This window comes from Penicillium cosmopolitanum (assembly GCF_028827165.1).
Source record: "Penicillium cosmopolitanum strain IBT 29677 chromosome Unknown utg000009l:1.0-9042332.0:1.0-9050551.0, whole genome shotgun sequence".
In the NCBI taxonomy this organism is placed as follows: Eukaryota; Fungi; Ascomycota; class Eurotiomycetes; order Eurotiales; family Aspergillaceae; genus Penicillium; species Penicillium cosmopolitanum.
Window position 1 is genome coordinate 861,738 of NW_026622679.1, and position 19,037 is coordinate 880,774.

General features: G+C 50.3%; 8 protein-coding genes across 8 annotated transcripts; 4 read left to right on the top strand and 4 right to left on the bottom strand.

Moving 5' to 3' along the window:
• Positions 1–427: 427 nt before the first annotated feature.
• On the top strand, positions 428–1,963 carry N7509_008388 (uncharacterized protein; the record flags this gene model as incomplete). The annotated part of the gene is made up of 3 exons (XM_056633025.1): positions 428–688; positions 750–893; positions 959–1,963. 3 exons carry the CDS (start codon positions 428–430, stop codon positions 1,961–1,963), a joined length of 1,410 nt encoding a protein of 469 aa, XP_056483645.1.
• A 447-nt stretch (positions 1,964–2,410) lies between these two features.
• On the bottom strand, positions 2,411–3,448 carry N7509_008389 (uncharacterized protein; the record flags this gene model as incomplete). Its single annotated transcript, XM_056633026.1, has 3 exons — positions 2,411–2,933; positions 2,998–3,105; positions 3,171–3,448. 3 exons carry the CDS (start codon positions 3,446–3,448, stop codon positions 2,411–2,413), a joined length of 909 nt encoding a protein of 302 aa, XP_056483646.1.
• A 1,509-nt stretch (positions 3,449–4,957) lies between these two features.
• N7509_008390 (uncharacterized protein) lies at positions 4,958–5,990 on the top strand (the record flags this gene model as incomplete). The annotated part of the gene is made up of 4 exons (XM_056633027.1): positions 4,958–5,116; positions 5,182–5,325; positions 5,381–5,466; positions 5,519–5,990. The coding sequence occupies 4 exons, from the start codon at positions 4,958–4,960 to the stop codon at positions 5,988–5,990; spliced, it is 861 nt and encodes a 286-aa protein (XP_056483647.1).
• A 502-nt stretch (positions 5,991–6,492) lies between these two features.
• On the top strand, positions 6,493–7,831 carry N7509_008391 (putative formaldehyde dehydrogenase; the record flags this gene model as incomplete). Its single annotated transcript, XM_056633028.1, has 2 exons — positions 6,493–7,494; positions 7,592–7,831. 2 exons carry the CDS (start codon positions 6,493–6,495, stop codon positions 7,829–7,831), a joined length of 1,242 nt encoding a protein of 413 aa, XP_056483648.1.
• Positions 7,832–8,369: 538 nt separating this feature from the next.
• N7509_008392 (branched-chain amino acid aminotransferase) lies at positions 8,370–9,549 on the top strand (the record flags this gene model as incomplete). The annotated part of the gene is made up of 2 exons (XM_056633029.1): positions 8,370–8,430; positions 8,486–9,549. The coding sequence occupies 2 exons, from the start codon at positions 8,370–8,372 to the stop codon at positions 9,547–9,549; spliced, it is 1,125 nt and encodes a 374-aa protein (XP_056483649.1).
• Positions 9,550–10,209: 660 nt separating this feature from the next.
• N7509_008393 (uncharacterized protein) lies at positions 10,210–10,925 on the bottom strand (the record flags this gene model as incomplete). The annotated part of the gene is made up of 2 exons (XM_056633030.1): positions 10,210–10,549; positions 10,624–10,925. The coding sequence occupies 2 exons, from the start codon at positions 10,923–10,925 to the stop codon at positions 10,210–10,212; spliced, it is 642 nt and encodes a 213-aa protein (XP_056483650.1).
• A 1,262-nt stretch (positions 10,926–12,187) lies between these two features.
• Positions 12,188–13,385, bottom strand: N7509_008394 (uncharacterized protein; the record flags this gene model as incomplete). The annotated part of the gene is made up of 3 exons (XM_056633031.1): positions 12,188–12,318; positions 12,366–13,024; positions 13,084–13,385. The coding sequence occupies 3 exons, from the start codon at positions 13,383–13,385 to the stop codon at positions 12,188–12,190; spliced, it is 1,092 nt and encodes a 363-aa protein (XP_056483651.1).
• Positions 13,386–14,146: 761 nt separating this feature from the next.
• Positions 14,147–17,672, bottom strand: ireA (bifunctional endoribonuclease/protein kinase IRE1; the record flags this gene model as incomplete). Its single annotated transcript, XM_056633032.1, has 2 exons — positions 14,147–14,606; positions 14,665–17,672. 2 exons carry the CDS (start codon positions 17,670–17,672, stop codon positions 14,147–14,149), a joined length of 3,468 nt encoding a protein of 1,155 aa, XP_056483652.1.
• Between the last annotated feature and the right edge of the window lie 1,365 nt (positions 17,673–19,037).

A 19,037-nucleotide genomic window follows, 5' to 3' on the forward strand; every position in this document is an offset into this window, starting at 1 on the left:
TTTGCAGCGAAAAATACTCCACGTTCGCCTTCAGATGGTGTATCGCGGCAAGCCAAGTGCTTCTTGTGAGCGCTGTCGCTCTCGTCGCATGAAGGTTGGCTAGCTGCCCGATCGGGAAAATTCAACTTGGACCGAATGAGGCTCACATCTCTCCTAGTGCGACCAAGGATATCCATCTTGTACCCAATGCATGCGAGCCAAGGTGGACTGTCCAGGGTATCGTGACCCACTCGAGCTTAGGTTTCGGGATCAAAATGAAGAAGTCATTCGCAAATCACAAAAGCCGACACGGAAAAAGCGTATAGTAGACACTACTCCTGACGTCGATGAATCGGATTCAAATAGTCGGTGTCTTATAACTTCGCCACAAGCCATTCCTGAATATCCAGCACAAGAACTTGCAAAGGGATACTTATTCTGCAATTACATGGCGGGGGGTCCTCATGCAGGCCACATGTCGTATTTGCTACCATTGATTCAAAATCCGCAGAATGCGGCTGTCAATGCGGCTCTCAATGCAGTTGGCTTGGCAGCCCTGTCAAACATTCGAATGTCTCCTCAGATGATGCTGAAGGCACGCCGAGAGTATACCACTGCTTTGTCGCAGACCAACTATGCATTGAAAGACCCAGTTATGTCTAAGCAAGATGACATCCTAGCTGCGGTAGTTTTACTTGGAATGTTCGAAGTGAGTGACTCGGAAGGCTACATCCAAATTTAGCGTCACCCTCGATGCTGATAAAAAGCAGGTCGTGACATGCACTGATGACTCATTCATCGACCGCTGGATGAAACACATGGAGGGGGCTGCAAAGTTGATTGAGTTCCGAGGCCCAGATCAGCTCAGTCGACAAGAGGGCTTAGATCTCTTCACTCAACTACGCGCTCAAATTGTAAGTCCCGTCTCCGTTGCCTTTGTTTAACGAGAGATCTAGATGCTTACCATGCTCATATTTAGAGTACTAGCAATATATACCGAGAGGAGTATAGCTCGGCGAGTCTCATAGAGCTCACAGAACTTGCAAAACAATATCGAAATACGAATGATCATGTCCTCGACAACCTCGGCTTGATAGTTATACGACTGAGTAATTTCTGTGCGGCTCTAAAAGATGCGACCATAACAGACCCCAGTGAAGTAATTCGCACCGCCCTGACACTAGATGCTGAGCTGATGGCGACTTTCATCAACGTTCCATTCCCATGGAACTATAAATCAATCGAGGTCCCGATGGTTGATGGGGAGTCAATACTCCCTATGGTTTGGGGGAGCAGCTACCATGTATACCACAGCATCGCCGCAAGCAGCATGTGGAATAATTATCGCTCGTCCCGGATACTCATTCATGAACTCATCATCGACACCGTGGCGGGACTTGACTCGTCGACAACCGATCAAGCAAGCTATATACAGCGGCAACACCTAGCCAACCAAAGCCGTCAAATTGCACGTCAGCTGGTGGAGGATATCTGCGCCAGTGCCCCCTTCCATCTTGGCGCAGGAGCCGAAGATATGGATGAGATAGCAGTGCCCTATTCGGAATCTACAACCCCGCCGAATTGCTCGGACTGGAGCCACGTACACGAAAAAACTTCAGTTGCGTCAAAGCAGTGGTCGCGCGGCCGAGAACAGAGGCCGTCGAGCCTGGTTTCATCTCCATTCAGGGATTCCTCATTTTCGACAATATCAAATTCTCCAAATCAAAGCTCGTTCGGAACCATGTCTAAAGATCTCTTCAAAATAACTGGAGCGGGCGGCTTGACGTTGGTTTGGCCACTCCTAATTGCTGCAAACTCCGGGCTCGCATCGCCTGAGCTCCGCAATTGGATTACGGCCTGCTTTGACAAAATTGGGCATTCGATGGGAATAAATCAAGCCTTAGCCATGGGAAAGCTGCTACGAAACGGCAGTGGCTCTCGGGCCTGGTTGACACCTGAGCTTGGATCCCCTATCTCGGTCTAAAACTTTCTCAGCAAAAGGTAGTAAGGTAGTTTTAAAATTTAATTTATAGACGAAAGGGATAATAAAAGACAATCAAGTTTGATCTAAGACAATTTGCAACCAAACTCCATTTCCGAACAAGCCTGGTCTTCAATATACTCCAAGTCGCGAATTCTGAATCATAACTATTAAAAAGGCAAAATTCAGTGAAATCTACGGAACGCCTACCCCAACCTCCTCAACCAATGCAAAATCCTGTCCTCATAGTCCAATAGCCTTCACTTTGTTCCAACTCCCAGACCAAATCTATTTTACTGGGAGTAGTGCTGTTGTCGCTGCTCTCGGTGCTCTCGGTGTTGCCGTTGTTGTCGCTGGTTATGGTTATACGCATACTGAGCCCCAGCTTCGGCGTCCGAGAGATCTTTATGTTGCGTATCAGAATCTCGTTGCTGGCGCTGATCACCCACCTCATTGACCAGGGGATACAGCACAGGGGGGGACAACGCCACCCCCAACGGCCGGATGAATGGTCGATCGAGGGGTAATCAGACCGAGCACCGTATACAGGAAGACGACTGCAAACTCCTCGAGAGTTGCCATGACGATCTGAATAGTAATATTCCCATCAATGAGTGAGAATTTCGGATTGTTCCCAAAATCGCTGATCAGGCTGTACAGCAAACGGACGGCGATGAGGGGTAGCGCAAGAAAGACACAGAGAAAAATGCGCTTCTGGCTACTTTGCATCTTGCCCAAATCGCGCACAGTGATTACCCACAAGATGCAGGTGGCGATATAGATGAGGAGGAACATTATGATAGCGGCGCGGACTTCACTTTTGCCGCTGGCGCGATCGGACTCGTCGGCTGATGCTTCATCGGAGCCACCACTAATTGCCAAGATGAGGGCAATGAAGGCTGGGATATGGAGGAGCTGGACGACTTTGCTGCGATAGGAAACGGCGGTTGCCTTTTTGTTGTAAATGGAGAAGCTAGAAGGGGAAACACAAATTAATGAGATGCCTCAGAGAGAAATTATGACAGATTTGAACTTACAGTTTGCCAAAGATCCCGAAAACACCGGAGAATAAACTCACGATCTGTAGGAGTATATTCTTCGTTGATAGGGGGTCAGATGGAACCCGGTCAGATGTCTCATCAAACCTATTGATAAAATTAGAACTAAATTCTTTCATATTTATGATTATGAAGTTAAGGAATTCACTCACACTCTCTTCAGAAGACCCAAAGTGGATAACAGTAGGGGGGAAAGGCCAACAGATTGAAGAATCGTCGCCCACTCTTTATCACTCGAGTTGTCGGGGTTCTTGACACTTAAGATCTCCATGATGGAGCCCACAACACGAATTGCGCCGAATATGCAGAGATAAATCCATCCCAGTTGTTTGTAAAAGCCATGGCGGAAGACCACAAATATCGCAAGGAGTAAAATCGGTATGTAAACTACCAGCTCCGCAATAGCAAGGTGCTCGGCAGTAGCAGTCATTGCTGATTTGAGAGCTTGAATCTTGAAGTCAACGAGTTCTTTGATGAGCTGTAGAGAATAGATGTCTGGATGTTATGGACACTGGCAGTTGAACTTGAAGTGTTTTATATGTACTCAACTTCAAATAATTTTTTCCATCTACTTGATTCACTTCTACTTTTCGTAATAAGCTGCGAAGCGCCTCCAGCCACAATATCCACTGTCGCCTTCCCAACGAGGAGATCATAACGAGCGAAAAAAAAAGCTAGAAAATAAGCCTTAACCTGCGAGCCGCAGCCCCCACTGCCTAAAATAGCGGCCTTTTGGAGCTTGTTTTCAGATCGAAAGTCATACCGAGAAGAGCGCAGGTCAGCGTCCATCTGCAGAGAGGCTTAGCCTACTATTGGTTCCAGCATACTCCATAGTCGCTCTGTGATTGATTGGATAAGGGTCCTGGCGTTGCCGAGCTCCATGGTGGCTGCTGGACCCACTATACCGAAAAGGGTAACAGTTTCGATATCCTACAGTGACAGGCCGTCTCCACAACTTGAAGCTTAGCTCTTACATTACACCGTCGAATTTTGAAATTGCAGGGACGCTGGGCGCTCCATTCTCGTCTCGATAATTTGGGAAAATCTAGATTTTCGCACGAGGTTGTCGCCACATTTGATCTTCCTTTTCCGTAATATGTCCCTTGAAAATATTTTATCCGCGCCAGTGGAATGAATATTCGCCTTTTCAATGCACTTCAATCCCAGCATGCAAGTTATCAAATTACCGACCGATATCAAAAACGACATTAAGGATTTCGTACTAAAATACTAATTCTAGTTTCTTTCACGGACTCGGAGACATCATTCCCTAACACAGTCCCGAACGCTACATCATAGGCTTGCCAAAGGATAATCCAATAACACGTAAGGCTGATCTTACTGAAATAAAGCTTTTTGAAAACTCTATTCACCCCTACTGGTAGCTTTAGGAAAAAACTATCGAAGGCCCAGGGTTTGTCCGTATCAACTTGAAGTTTGGTGACGTTTGCTCATATTTTCGAAATATTTCAAGGTGTTCCATTGGTCTTACTATCACTAAGAAAGATCGGCGCGGGTATTGCCGTATCACACTGCAAGGTCCCATCTGAATCCGGAAAATGCCCTTTGATTTCGCATGACGACTCGGGAAGGATACCAGGGTACTTCCGTCATGGTGGGTGAGCCCTGGATTTGCTAAGCACGCCAGTTGCTAGCGACCTTCGGTAAAATATTTGAGTGCTGAACGTCTCTTTCGTCCGAGAGAATAGTGCAGTATGGCATTACCAGTTAAAATGCGGAGAACCCTCTAGTAAGCCAGTTGGTACAAAGCGGGGGGGGGGGGCATAACCCCGCGTTTCAACATGGCCAATGAACTCGAATGCAAACAGCTTCAAGATATAAGCTCGACTTGAAAGATCGCGCATTCCACTGGCAGTTTTTTGTTTGACAACATCCGAAGATCGCATAAAACTTGATCTCGCTTTTTTTAGTTTAAATCATGTCCAAGTTATCCTCGACGCTTAAGTCTCTAATCAACGCGCCATACGCCCGACCAGGAACCGTTCCTGCGCCTTCACACGCCTTGCCCGTGTATCAAGCAATCGCGAAAGACGCCCAATACCGCGGCATAGGGCTTGAGCCATGGTTTACTGCCGCAGTAAGAAGATACTTAGTCTCAAAGAAAGAGGGAATATTAGTGCTCACGCTTCCTACTCAAAAAAGGCCGCGGCAACGATGACGATGAATTCCCCAGAATCCTTACATCAGCTTTTTGATCAGGTTTCAGGATCAAAGCCGCACAGCGAAAGGGTCCTCCTTGCAGAGCTGGTCAGGGAAATTGGTTTGAAATGTCTTGGATTCAATGGCGTAAGCATTACTACCCGTAGACATTTCTATGTGGCATGAGACTGACTGGAAGTAGATTCCCCGGACCATCAACTGTCTCAATGAGTTTCACGCCACGCTGCCTCAGAGTATAGCTCAAAATCTATCTACCAAGCCACGTCGGTATGTTTGGAAATGAACCTCCTGGATTGAGATACTTATCCATTTAAAACAGATCTCTAACCCGGCAGAACATCGACATGGTATCTTCGCGTGGCCAAACTCTCTGGAAATCTGTCTACTATCCCTTTGAGTCTAAGCTCTATGATAAGCTAAGCAAGGCCCACCCAGACCTTCCAGTGCATATCGTGGAAAGTGAATATGGAAACCTCTTCTCAGACCCGCCAACGCAGCCGGGGGCTATCCCGGTTAAAGTTGGCAGAGTCTTGACTTCCATAGTGGGCATCGCTTGTCTACGAGCGCAAACCGGGGTTGGGCCACAGCTTTTATCTCACGTATATGGACTTCGAAAGGCATTCGAAGATGAGAATTTCCAAGATGAAGTAAAAGATGATACTGGAGGTGTGTGTTGGCTGGCTACTGATGACGGGAGTGTGTGGCTTCTAGAAAGCGTGGACCGGATAGTGGAAACACTTGGGCAAGGCCATGGAAGTAACTTCGCACCCGGTATTAGTAGCAGACTCTAGGTTGATATCAGCTTGAAAGAAATCACAGAGTAGGCTCGACACCGTGTTTGTCTCTCATCACGTATGCTCAAGTCCCCAATAGTTATAAGACCCGGTAGATGGGTCAACTTCAGATTGATTTACTAATTATTCTACCCGGTAATGATTTCCAGGCTTCCATCAGCAGAGGCCCGGTCTAAAGACGATCCAACGCCATCCCATGGGTCTCCGCCACTCGCCTCAGAACATATTCACCGCCATCATACCGATATCAGACCATGCGCTGTGGCAAGGCTTCTCCCACATTGTTTGTGATCCTAAATCTAGGTGGGCGGTTTTCTTGAAGGGTTTTGAGACCTCTCAATCGATGCAACTACCCATTTATTGGCATGAATATCATTGATCAACATGGCAGCAGCAGTATTACCAAGGTATATGCATTACCCCGTCGGGATGGGATGATGGCTCACGATAAAACAGCCCGATCACACGCATCGAGTATGCACCTCATCCTACGAACAAAATGAAAGCCGCGCGGTGGATGGGCACTCGCGATGTCGAAGTCGAACTCGTCCCCAAGCCCATGATCACAGACCCCAACGATGCCATTGTTCAAATCACACATTGTACCATATGCGGCTCGGACATCCACCTCTACGAAGGCGAGCTAAACGACCAAATGGAAAAGGGAGACATTCTAGGTCAAGAAGCTATTGGTGTTGTTGAAGAAGTTGGACCAGAGGTCAAATCGCTCAAAAAAGGTGACCGAGTCATCATCCTCCCCGTTGTTGCCTGTGGAAAATGCGACTACTGCATGCGCGAGGAATACTCACTTTGTGATATCACCAACCCTTCATCGGAAATGGAGGCCCTATATGGCCACCGGATGTCCGGAATCTTGGGCTACAGCCGACTCTGCGGCGGATATCTCGGTGATCAGGCTGAGTACTGTCGAGTGCCCAACGCAGATCTAACATGCGTCAAAGCTACCCGGGATATTGATGCCCGAAAGATTCTTGGACTCGCCAATGTGGTGACTACCGCCTGGCATGCCCTCGAGCTCGCGGAGGCACAATCCGGGGATGTCGTAGGGGTCTGGGGCTGTGGACCAGTCGGTCTATCTGCACAGCGACTGGCCAAGCTTCGGGGTGCAAAGAAGGTGTATGGAATGGATCGAGATCCACAGCGATTGAAGCAGGCGGAAGACTTTGGTATGATCCCGATTAATATCAAGGAGCATCCGGATGTGGGTGATTACATTCTCTCGATTCAGCCGCAGGGCCTTGATCGAGCCATTGAGGCGAGCGGATTTCGCAGTCCGACCAAATCGCCTCATACAGCATTACGGACTATGGGACTGCAACGTGATAGCAGTGACACGGTGGGATCTATCATCAAGGCGACTCGGAAGGGAGGGAATGTTGCACTGGTCGGGGATCTATTCTTCACATCTCATGACTTTCCGATTGGACCGTTGATGCAGAAGGCACTGACTTTGCGTGGAGGTCAGTCAGGACCGCAGAAGGTGTGTCATACTAGTATCCCATGAATCGGCATATATAGTAGTCCATCTACTATCCAGGTTGCCCAGTGCATTCACCATATTCACAATATTCACACAGTATCACCCGTTCTTGATGGACCTCGTGGTTCAGGGAAAGGTAGATCCCTCGTGGATGTTCACCTTTGAGGATGAGTTCGAAAATATTGCGGATCACTATCAGAAGTTTTCACAGCACAAAGTGCCCGGAGGATTGAAAGTGTGTCTGGTAACGGCATTTGGGCGCAGCGAGCGTCTCCAGTCCAACAGCGACATGCCGGTGGATCAAGCGGAATCCGGCGGATACTCTAGTGGGGGATGAGCGGGGAATAAGAGGCTGCATGTATGAACTTGGAACTTGAACAACCTTGAAATCAATGTATAGCAGAAATGAAAACTCGAACACTATGGTGGCGTCTTGTTCAAGTTATATCTTCCGAATCCGAGTCTATCATAGGTTCAAGCAACTTCAGGGCAGGATAGAAAATACTAGTAGTAGTAGTACTAGTAATACTAATGCTTAAAATACTAGTAATCTAGTCTTAGATAATACTTAATACTCCATTGCATCTACTAGTAGTATTCGAACTATACTCTGCCAGTGCTGACTTGACTGACCCAAAACAGCCAGTGCATTTCGTCAGCATCGGCTTTGGTCATCTGCCCCTCCTTTTCTTTTTTCTTTTCTCTCGTCTTTCTCTCCGATTCTTCCTCTCCTCCTCTCCATTGCCCTGCCATTTTGCTATCCCATATATATACCAATTGCCCTTCTCCCTTCTCCCTTCTCCCTTCTCCCTTCTCACTTCTCATTTCCCCCTTCTTCCAACTCATCGCCCCACCCCGCTTGATCCACCCCCGCAATGTTTCCCCCACCACCCGCCGCTCTAGACTGGAACGATATTGGCTTCAAAGTGCGCGATGGTAAGTCAAATCTACTCCATTACCATTTCACCCCCAGCTAACCTCATCCCCCCAGTCAACGGTCATGTAGAATGCCACTTCTCTACCTCCGGCAACGGCCAATGGTCACGTCCACGCTTTGTGGCCTCCCCCTTCCTCAACATCCACGGCATGGCCCCCGGTCTTAACTACGGCCAACAAGTCTACGAAGGTCTCAAAGCTTTCCGCCACGCCGGCAACAGCAAAATAACCATCTTCCGACCCGACCGCAACGCAAAACGCATGCAGCACTCTGCAGCCGTGGTCTCCATCCCGCCCGTCCCCGAAGATCTCTTCCAGGAATGCGTGGCCCTGGCAGTGGGCGCCAATGCCGAGTTTGTCCCTCCGCATGAGTCCGGCGCCGCCATGTATGTGCGTCCGCTGCTTTTCGGTTCCTCCGCCCAATTGGGACTTAGTCCCCCGGATGGATATACGTTGGCGGTATTCGTGATGCCCACGGGGGTTTATCACGGGGCGCATGCGGTTGATGCGTTGATATTGGAGGATTTTGACCGGTCTGCGCCGCATGGTACGGGTGATGCCAAGGTCGGTGGGAATTATGCGCCTGTGCTGCGGCATAGTGATAAGGCTCGGAATGAGGGGTTCGGGATCACGCTGCATTTGGATAGTGCGACGCGCAGTGAGATTGATGAGTTCTCAACTTCGGCTTTTGCAGGCGTGAGGCGTGATGGGGACGTCGTGACTATTGTACAGCCCGATAGCCGGAACGCGATTGATTCGGTCACCGCGGCGTCTGTTGCGGACATTGCGCGAAAGCTGGGGTATAAGGTGGAAAAGCGCCGGGTTGGATATGAGGAGCTGGGCCAGTTTGATGAGGTCTTTGCTGCTGGTACGGCAGCGGCACTGGTGCCGGTGCGGAGTATCACGATGCGCTCTCGCGGGGAGAAGTTTGAATATCAATCTGGCGAGAAGGGTGAGGGTGGTGAGGTGTGCGTCAAACTCTTGCAGACGCTTCGGGGGATCCAGTCCGGTGGCATTGCAGATGACATGAACTGGAATTACGAAGTCCAGGCCCCTCCGAAGCAGTGGTTGGAGGAAGGCAATGTCGAAAAGGTGGACAGTGGTGCGAATGTACCTTGAAAAGGACACTGGGATCACTATTTTAGACAAGAATCAGTTGTATTGAATTGTTCCTGGAGTTATGCCTTTTTCACCATTAAACAATGATCTCCCTTCCTACGGCATGTTCCTTAAGATGGGCCGTTCTATTAGCTGCCTCGTATTTCTACAGTCTTGACACCGCTTACCTTTCTTTGGGTGCTGGTGAAAGGCAAATTTGATAACTAGAAGTAAATGATGATGTTCATTAGATATGCAACCTGGCTACTTAAACCGAGTCCTCTGTACTGGAGTCATTTAATCATGAGATAGGTCACCTTATCTGTAACAGTGCAGTGCAGTGCAGTGCAGTGCAATACAACAATCCATCCCTATAGCCATTCGATGTAGCACAGCGGGGCAGGACAAGATAGAGAGAGAGAGAGAGAGAGAGAGAGAGAGAGAGAGAGAGAGAGAGAGAGAGAGAGAAGTGACATGGTATGGTACAAGCAACAGACCACAACTGTCCGTTCTATCAAACAATGGATCGTAGTCAGAAATCAGAAAGGGGGATATCAAACAGAAATAGCATCGCTGAAAATCGAATGAGACCGCCGCACAGCAAAAGCCATGTGGCACTTTTGCTTGCTATGCTCTGCTTTGCTTCGATTCAATCACTTCACATAAAGGCCCAAAACCTACCTAACCCCGTAGTGAGTAAGGCTTTCGCGGCTTGCGGGAATCACCATTGGGGAGAATATCACCCTGTTCGCTGTCGTCGCTATCATTGCTCTCATCATCTGAGGATGGTACTTCCCACACGCTGGATTTGGGCTTTGAAGCCGAAGAAGTCCTGGGCTTGGCTGCGATGGCTGGAGCTGGAGCTGGCTTTTGCTGGCGCGTTGACTCTTGCTTGGCAGCTTGCAAGAGACTCTTGAGGGTAGTCTTAGGGGCTGATTTCGGCTGGGAGGAGGGCAGCTTCTGAGTAGATTGGAATCCTGGGGCAGCCGGCTTGGGAGTATTTGGTTGTTTTCTGTTAGACCTGCGCGGGGAAGGCAACCTAGACGATAATTAGTGAGGACTGGCTGCCTCAAAGATCAGTGATTGTAAACTTACTCTAATTCGGACTCGGATTCGGACTCGGATTCGTCGCTCTTCGATGATTCATCCTCAGATTCAGCTTTACCCTTCGAGGTCGCCTCCAAATTTCCCTTTGGCACTTCTGTGCTCTCCACTCCAGATTCTTTGTTCTCATTAAGTTGAGCTGCAAGCTGATCGTTGCTCTCATCCGACTCCTCCGGCTGGGCATCAACGATTTCATTCGCAACATCTTCGCCAGATCCTTCGTGATCTTTGGCATCTTCGTATACTTCTTCATCTTCTGACTCCTCGGGCTCATCATCGATAAAGCCATCCATATCCTCATCCTCGGGGTCTTCTTCATCTTCATCATCATCATCCTCCTCCTCCTCCTCCTCCTCCCCCCTCCTCTTTCTCCTCCTCATCTTCCATGGCCACATCATCAATAAGCCCATTTGTAGCAACCTCTGGATATTCTTCTCTGTCATCGGTCATTTCCGCGTCCGCCGTCAGATCATTTTCAGCAACTTCATCTGAATCACTTTCGTTATCCTGTTTTTCGACCTGGTTGGCATCGTCGATAACCGGGTGCTCAGCTTCGTTGTTGGACTCTTTGCCTGCTTCCTCAGTCGCTTCCTCGTTCACATTTCCAGTCACCTCCTCGGTTTGTTCTGGAGTAGCGTCCATAGTAGCTTCCTGGGCAGTCTCCTGAGTAGCCACCTCAGTCGCGACCTCATCGTTCTCGTCCGTATCTTTCATCTCCATATCGGTATCGGTATTTTCAACGGGGGGCTGTGGCTTAATGGGAGCCTTATTGTTGACAGATCCAGACTGAGATCCTCGTCTAGGTGATTTATAAACCACAACGGAAGGAGACCGGCTCGGGCGAATGATGGGCAACTGCTTGGGCGGGGATGCTTGGGAACCAGTTGCCGAAGACCTTGAACGTCTGCGTCGCGGGCTTTGAGATTCTCGACGGGTCACTGGCTTTTGCGTAGAAGAAGATGCAACCTTATCGAACGACCAAGTTGGTGCTTGGTTTGGATTAGTTGGAGCGGTAGGGGTGAAATTCACGGAGCTGGTAACCCTAGCATCAGCTGCGGGCAACGAAGGCTCAGGCTCAGGCTCTTCTTCTTGAGACTCTGATGTCTCTGTCTCCTGGGCGTCCGCGGCAGGTTCAGCCTCGGCAGCAATGAGTCTCTTCCTGAGGGGAGAAAGCTTCCTCTTTAGTCTGTTGATAGGACGCGTAGATTGGTCCTCGCCACTACTCTTTTTATCATCCACTTGTGCGAATATATCGAGCATTTCCTTCACAATCGATATGACCTTAGGTTTAGTGGTTGGATCATTTAGTTTCTTCTTGAGGCTTATCTTTTCCATAACCTCCTTTTGGACGCGAGCAAACTGCTTTTCTCGCTCCTCCTGCTTTCGCTCCTCCTGTGTCATAGGGGTTGACGTGTTGCTACTGGGCGGGATATTCGAGGACCTCTTTGAACCAGAAGCTGGATTTTTATCAGCAGGCTTTGGATCCTTCATTCGAGGCGTCTTGGCCTTCGAGGAGCTAACTTGCGGGGTAGGTTGAGAATTAAGGATCGGTTGTTTATTGATGGAAACAGATCGTCTCTTCTCCGAATTGATGCTTGCTGGAGATGACTTGCGCATTGCAGAGGGTGGAAGCATGCTTCCGGATGGAGTCGGTGCATTTGGTGGAGTAGACATGGGCCCGGGGTTCTGACTGGAGGGAGTATAGGGTTTCGCAGGCTTCTTAAATAGCGGACTCTTGGTAACACCTAGCCCAATACTGTTGTTCGGAACTTGGCGCTCAGACAGGCTAGCTCTCCGATGCGGACTCGCAAAGGTGGGCACATTAACGCGCTTCCTCTGGGGACTGGTGAGGCTGGGCTCCGTAGCCTCCAGCTGTTCTTCACCAACTCGGCGCTGCTTGACTGGTCCGTTCTCACCCGGGCTGGGTTTGCGCTTCTTAGACCTGCGGCCTTGCTCAGGACTTGGTGAGTCGCCAAGTTCCTCACTGCCCGAGCTCCGAATTGGTGGAGTGCCAGGAATTGCCTCGTCTCGATGGTATTTAGACTGGATTTCGACAGAGGGGAGGGGCGCATCGTGAGATCGCTGTCCAGCTGGGGACTTTTGCGCCGAAGCGGGAGCATATTCTTCTTCCGCAATTGGGCTGAATTGGTTTCCCACACGTGAATTATATTGATAGGCCTTATTCACCGCACCGTCCCAATCCTGGACAACCGAGGAAAAGCGCTGGGGCGCGTGCCTGGCGGGCTTTTGTATCACGCGGACAATCGCTCGCTGGTCGTGGCCGTCGGAGAATGCTTTGCCAACATCGAGAAATACATCGGCAACCGTCATTGATAGGCTGAGGTCAACGGTAGGATTCGCATCGTCGAGTAGTTTCTTGATTTCTAGAGGTCTGTCCATCAGATTAGCAAAATGGCATGCTATTCAGTAGGGCGTTGGGTCAGAGCTCACTCTTGGTCGGATCGGAAGGTCGCCCATTCATCACAAATTCTGCGAGCAAGATCCGCTAATGTGAGATCATCCGAGTTTCTGAGCAGCAAAAGGAACGAGGCGTATTGCTTGGCCGGGTTCGCTTCGCCCAGGTCGTAGCTGTCAGCCCGGTCACCATTCTGCTCGGGCTCTTTGTTGCAGTTGCCAACTCCATTTCCGATTAACCGAGAGAAAACACTCGTATTTGGGCCGCCACGTTCAGAAGAGAGGGTTGGCGCAGGTTCCTTGGGGAAGACCCTCACCTCCAAACGCAGGAGAACCATGTTTGCGAACGGCCGAACGAAATTGTGGTACAGTTGGCGTCGCGGTTGGGGAAGTAAAACTCAAATATCTCTCAGAGTCGCAACACCTCTGAGAGAATTGGTGATACAAACCGGATTGCGGTAGGGGGCAGGTTGGGAGGTGAGGTGGTGAAGGGTAAGAAAAAAGTAACGGGGAGTTGCGCGGAGCCGCGGTGGTTCTTGGCGGCCTCAGGCAGCACTCCATCACTTGTCAACTGGAAGATATGCAAACATTAGCTGCCAGAGGCTGCCATGGGGATTGTTGGAGGTTCGAAGGAGGAATAATTGGTTAGTAACATAGTAACAAGTCAAGAGTGTGACAGAGAATGGATGTGAAATATAAGTGAAGGAAGATACTGATACTGTATTACTAGTACTAGTGCTAGTACCCAGTGAATGGGACCTTGGGCCCTCGCCCTGGGGGTGGCAGCCCGGGGCCTTGGGGTAGCTGCCCCCGAGCGACCCCCAATCCATCACTGGCGCGGCCTAGGTGAGGTCCCGGCAGGGGGCCAACCTTGACATGGAGGTGTGGCTATTGAGGTGGCTATTGAGTACTAGCTACTGCTCAAGGGGATGGATAAGTGCAAGAAGTGCCAAATGCTACAAGTAACTAGAATGAAATTCAGAAGTATGCAATTGACCATGACCAGTGAATTCAAATAGATAGTACAACTATGTCAACCAAGTAAACATCTATGTACCCTATCACCAAGTTCTATCTATTATCACGCACCGCCCACTCACTACTCATCCGGCGACGAGAAATAACGATGGAAACGATCGGTATCCGTCAACCCAAGATCAACAACAACCCAATGACAACACATCAACAAACTGGGAAACCTCACGGTCCAGAAATTCAAATACCCCTCCGGCAACCCACCGATATGCATCTTCAATTGATCCGGCATATCATTGTAGTGGTTCTTTTTATTCCGTAGCGCGCGGAGCAGGTCCAGCATCCGGGAGCCCGTGTACTTGCGCTGCTTGCCGAGGTTATCCTTGAAGTCTCGTGGTAGGAGCTTGAGGAAATCCATTTCCGGACCGATGACTTCTCGTGCGACAGATTCGAGGCAGAGGAGTGCTTCGGATGGGGGCTCCCGGGACTCGAATTCGAAGTGATCTGAGACGTCGCAAAGGAAGCTTAGCCTGTCAGATGGCGGCCAGAAGAATGGATGAGTAAGGACGCCGCTTGCGTCCGGGCTGGTTGGGAGTTAGTAAAATAGATACAGCATGCGGGGTCATTGGAGGAAAAACGTACCGGTGGCGTGGATCAAGTGACAACATAGAACTGATAAGATCCTTGGCTTCAAAGGCATAGTCGCCAAGACGATCTAGTTCCTCGAGATCGAAGTAGCCCTTGACGATATTTGCCTCGCGCATGAACTTGCCGTTCTTGTCGAAAGGATGGCCACCACGAGTAAGGACGTAGTAGAAAACACATCCCAAGGAGAAGATATCGATGGCCCGGGTGGCGCGGCGGTTGGTCTGCGGGTCAACCACAGCTGGCTCGGACGTTTCGGTATGCTGCGACTCAATGTTTTGGACCAGGGGGCCGGCGTCATCATCCACAAGGAGCTCCGGGGCACGCCAGCCGGAGGTACCAGCGGCGTGGGCGGTGGTCGCTCGGAAGGAGCTTTGATTGTCTTCTAACTTCTTGCATAGACCGAAGTCGGAGATGAGAAGGCGGAGAGCCCGTGCGGTAGTCTTCGAGGCCGCCATTCGACCACGGGGCATGGCCACTAGGATATTCTGGGGTTTGAGATCACGGTGCACGATCTTGAGGGAGTGAAGATAACGCACGCCCTGTGTGATTTGGCGGAGAACATCAGGCATATCGAGACCGCTTTGGATCAACTCGGGGAATTGGGAAGGTCGTTCAATGATATCCTGGAGAGAAGCGGGGCAGAGTTCCAAGCCAATGTACAGAAAACCTGCGGCTTGCTCACGACAGAAGTAGCGAATGACATTATGGTGATCATCACTCTCCTGCAGCAATCCAACTTCGTGGGAGGCAATGTCGTAGAATTCCATGAGCATTCTCTTGATTGCGACATTTCGACCATCGAAGACACCCCGGTAGACAACGGTGCCGTGGCTACCATGGCCCAGCACAACATCGGTGTACACTTCCAATCGTCCAATGCGAACTACGCCATCAGCAGTCATGTCGACAACATCGCTTGACACGGTGCGAGCAAGGGGAACGCCATGGTCTGAATGAATCGACGCGTTGGGCGTCAATTGGTTGTTCTGCTCATTCATTCCGTTCTCACTTGCAGGTTTGGCACCCTTGCGACGATGTGCCTTGCCACCTCGGGAGCCTCGCGAACGCTTCTTCTTGGGCTTGTCATTTTCTTGCTTGTCATCCCCTTCATCGGGACCACGAGATGGTTCGCGAATTTGCACACGAGGCCCAGATTCCGGCGGTGTGCTCTGATCCCGGGATGGACGCGGGGTGGCATCATTGTCAGAGAAGTTGTTCCTCATATCCACATCAACATGGTCGATTGTGACTTCCGGCACTAATCCTGCCGTGGCATCTCGAAGGGGAGTCGGTGTTCGCTTGATGTCAGGCGTCGCACCAACAATTGGTGTAGCAGGAGTGGAAAACGACTTGTCGTTGGAGTTGATGATATTCTTCAAATCGAGTTTCTGCTTGGCAAGGTCACGGATATGGTGGGAATTCAAATATATGAAGGTGCCGATAAACAGCAGGATCATTGTCACCACAATGTCCAACGCATTGTCCCAACTCTTGCGAATGATTGTACTGTGCCGCAGGGCAGGGGGCAGCGCCAATTCAGATCGCAGAACATCCCGTGGGGTATCGTTGGATGCTTCGGGGGTGCTGGCGATCCGGGGAACAGGTGGGACAATTGTCGGACCGCTAAGTGAGTGAACACCAGCAAGCGCGTCGCGCTGTTGAGGTTGGGTAAGGCTCATCAGGGGCTGCCCTCTGCGAAAGAAATCTTTATTATAGCACTGCGCCATCGGGGCACGGCCCGTCACGAGAGGGTATGTTTCTTCAGACAAGGCAAACCACCCCCCAGCCGAGGTGGAGTCGATGAAGACCCGCTGATCTCGATCATCAGAAGCGTAGTCTGGATCTGGAGGCTGAAGTGGCTGCGAAAGCAGAACCAAGGGCTTCGATGAATCCTGGGTTTCTTTATTGGCAGGCCGCTGGCGGACAACGTCAAAGACGCGAGCCACAGGGGAGGAGAATCGCTGGGTATAACGAGGCCGATCCATGCGAGAGTGGTCAAATCCCAAGACAACACCATCGTACATGCTGTAAATATGGCTTTGGTCCATGGTTTGGAAGTACTGGCCCTGGAGATCGATATCGCGATTGTTCGGTGCCCATTCAGAGTACTTCAACGTGCAAATCGGGTCACCGGTTTCGGTGTTCTGAATGGCCACCGCATATTCGACACGACCCAGTACCAGAGTTCCTGAGGTTGTCTCGCACTCCTCGTCGTCCAAGTCCAGATCCTGCCCATTGACTTTCTGGCACTCATGTCTGGTGGCGAACGGTCCCCGCGAGCTGAACACTCGGAGAATGCTACCGGTCCGAGCATCGATCGTGTAGAGGGTGGTTTCTTTGCGGGCGGTATACGTCACTGCAGGTTCGTAACCGGAGTAGGGTGTTTCATCGACTAGTTGCTTAACTGTAAGGCCGAGTTTCTGTAACCCGGCGTTTTCTCCGGGGCTGTAGATGTATAAGCTACCATCCTGGCTTGGCTCAACGATCCACAGGAAATCCTCCTCCGGATGTGTCTCGTCGAAGCTGGAGCTGGATCGATTAGCCCGGTGGTAGATACTTTCCACCAAGGGGCTGCTGGGAACCTCCAGGGCCCAGCGGGGAGAACCGGTCTTCCGGTCTCGGGCGTGAATGGTTCCGTCGACGGTCGCCATCAAGACAAAGTCCTCGACCTCCCAGTCCTGCAAGGACCGCGCGTTAAGCTGCGAAACCAGGCCGGCAGAGGTGCTGGCCTGGCTAGGAGGGGCTCGAACGGCGCGGCCAGAGCCCGCCAGAGCCAGAGTTGCCAGGGCGCTCGCATCGTTGGATTTGACGATGGGAGGAGCGGCGATAGTGGCCGCATGGTGTGTTGTTTCTGTCCCGGCCGCTAGGGGCACGGAGACTCGAGAGGCTGAAGCCGAGTCATGGAGCTCTGGTTGCTGCTGCGGAGCGACCAGAGTTGGGAGTAGGAGGAGGGCGACGCTGGCGGGGAGGGTCGAACGGCCGCCCGGCAGCCGCCAACGCATGGTGGAAACTTCAGAGCTGTGTATAGCTGGGTAGGGAGTGTAGCGGGTTTGATGAGGTGAGGACCGAAGGGTTCATGGGTCGATTGCGGTGATTGGGGTGTATGACGGTGGAAAAGACTGATGTGGAGCGAGGTCGAAGATTGGGTAGCGGATCATCCCCCACCCGGACGAATAAAGTGACAAAGAGGATTCGGGCAGTTTTAAGAGATAATGAACGACTCTAGAGATGGATGAAGAAGTGATGAAGGAGGGTAAAAAGGAGGTGGAGGTAGAAGGGGGGGCCGACAGAGAGAAGAAGGCTGAAGGCTGACAGATTATTGTGTGTGTACTGAGAGTGTACTACAGATGTACTAGGTGTGTAACACAAGTGTAATATTCAAGATTTGCCCGCAAATTCCGGGCCTCTAGTGAATTCTCCCGGTATTATGACGAGGGGATACGGTACGGTACTGTATGCTGCCTGCGCCCCTCGATTTGCAATTGCGTGTGCGTTTCAGGCAATATTGACGGTGGTTGGCTGGCTCTTTGATGTACAGTAACAGTACAACACTAATGTATTTACCTGGAAGTGATTAGTATTCACATAGCAGATAGTCCTGTGTACTCGTACATGTGAGTAGGAATAATACATGAACCATTTTATCGTACTCCGTACACGAAGCTGAGATTGGCCAATTGCGTCTGGACCGGGCCATCTCATGTCAATACATTGGGTTTCACCGCATTGGGCGGATGGAGTACAATTTTAATTTCTTATTCATAACATTTAATATTTAATATAATGCAATAGAAATGTGCCCAACTTCTAGCGTCACGATAATCCCCGAGCCGTCTGTCATCTTTTTTCGAAGGGACTCGGAGTTAACTAGCACTAGTAATAAATAACCCTTGAAGATCAAGTTCTCTAAATAGACCATTACAACCTTGTAGAAGCACCTAGATACCCCGTACCCCGTAGTGGAGCGACATGACTCATGGCTCTCCCAGTAGTACCACCATTCTTTACGCCGCGGTCTACTGAGACCCTACAGACTAACAGTCGCTGCTTGCAATTGCTCTAACAAAGTAAATCAAATTCGATCGAAATCAATCTCGTCAATCGAGTGTCCAGTCCATTGTTCGGGGAAAATTCATAAAAGGCAAAATTCCAGACGCCGACCATCCCAGGTACACACCACATCACGCCACGCCAGAGTCAGAGTTGAAAAGGAGGAAAAGTCCTGGCAAGGAAGTCCAAAATAAATACAGGGAAGAGATAGACAGGCCAGAAGTAGAGCAGATACAACCGTTGGGTGGAAAAAAAAGAAAATTTATAAGAACAGATGGCACCCACGGGGTCGCCAAAAGGACGCGAGAAGGGAAAAA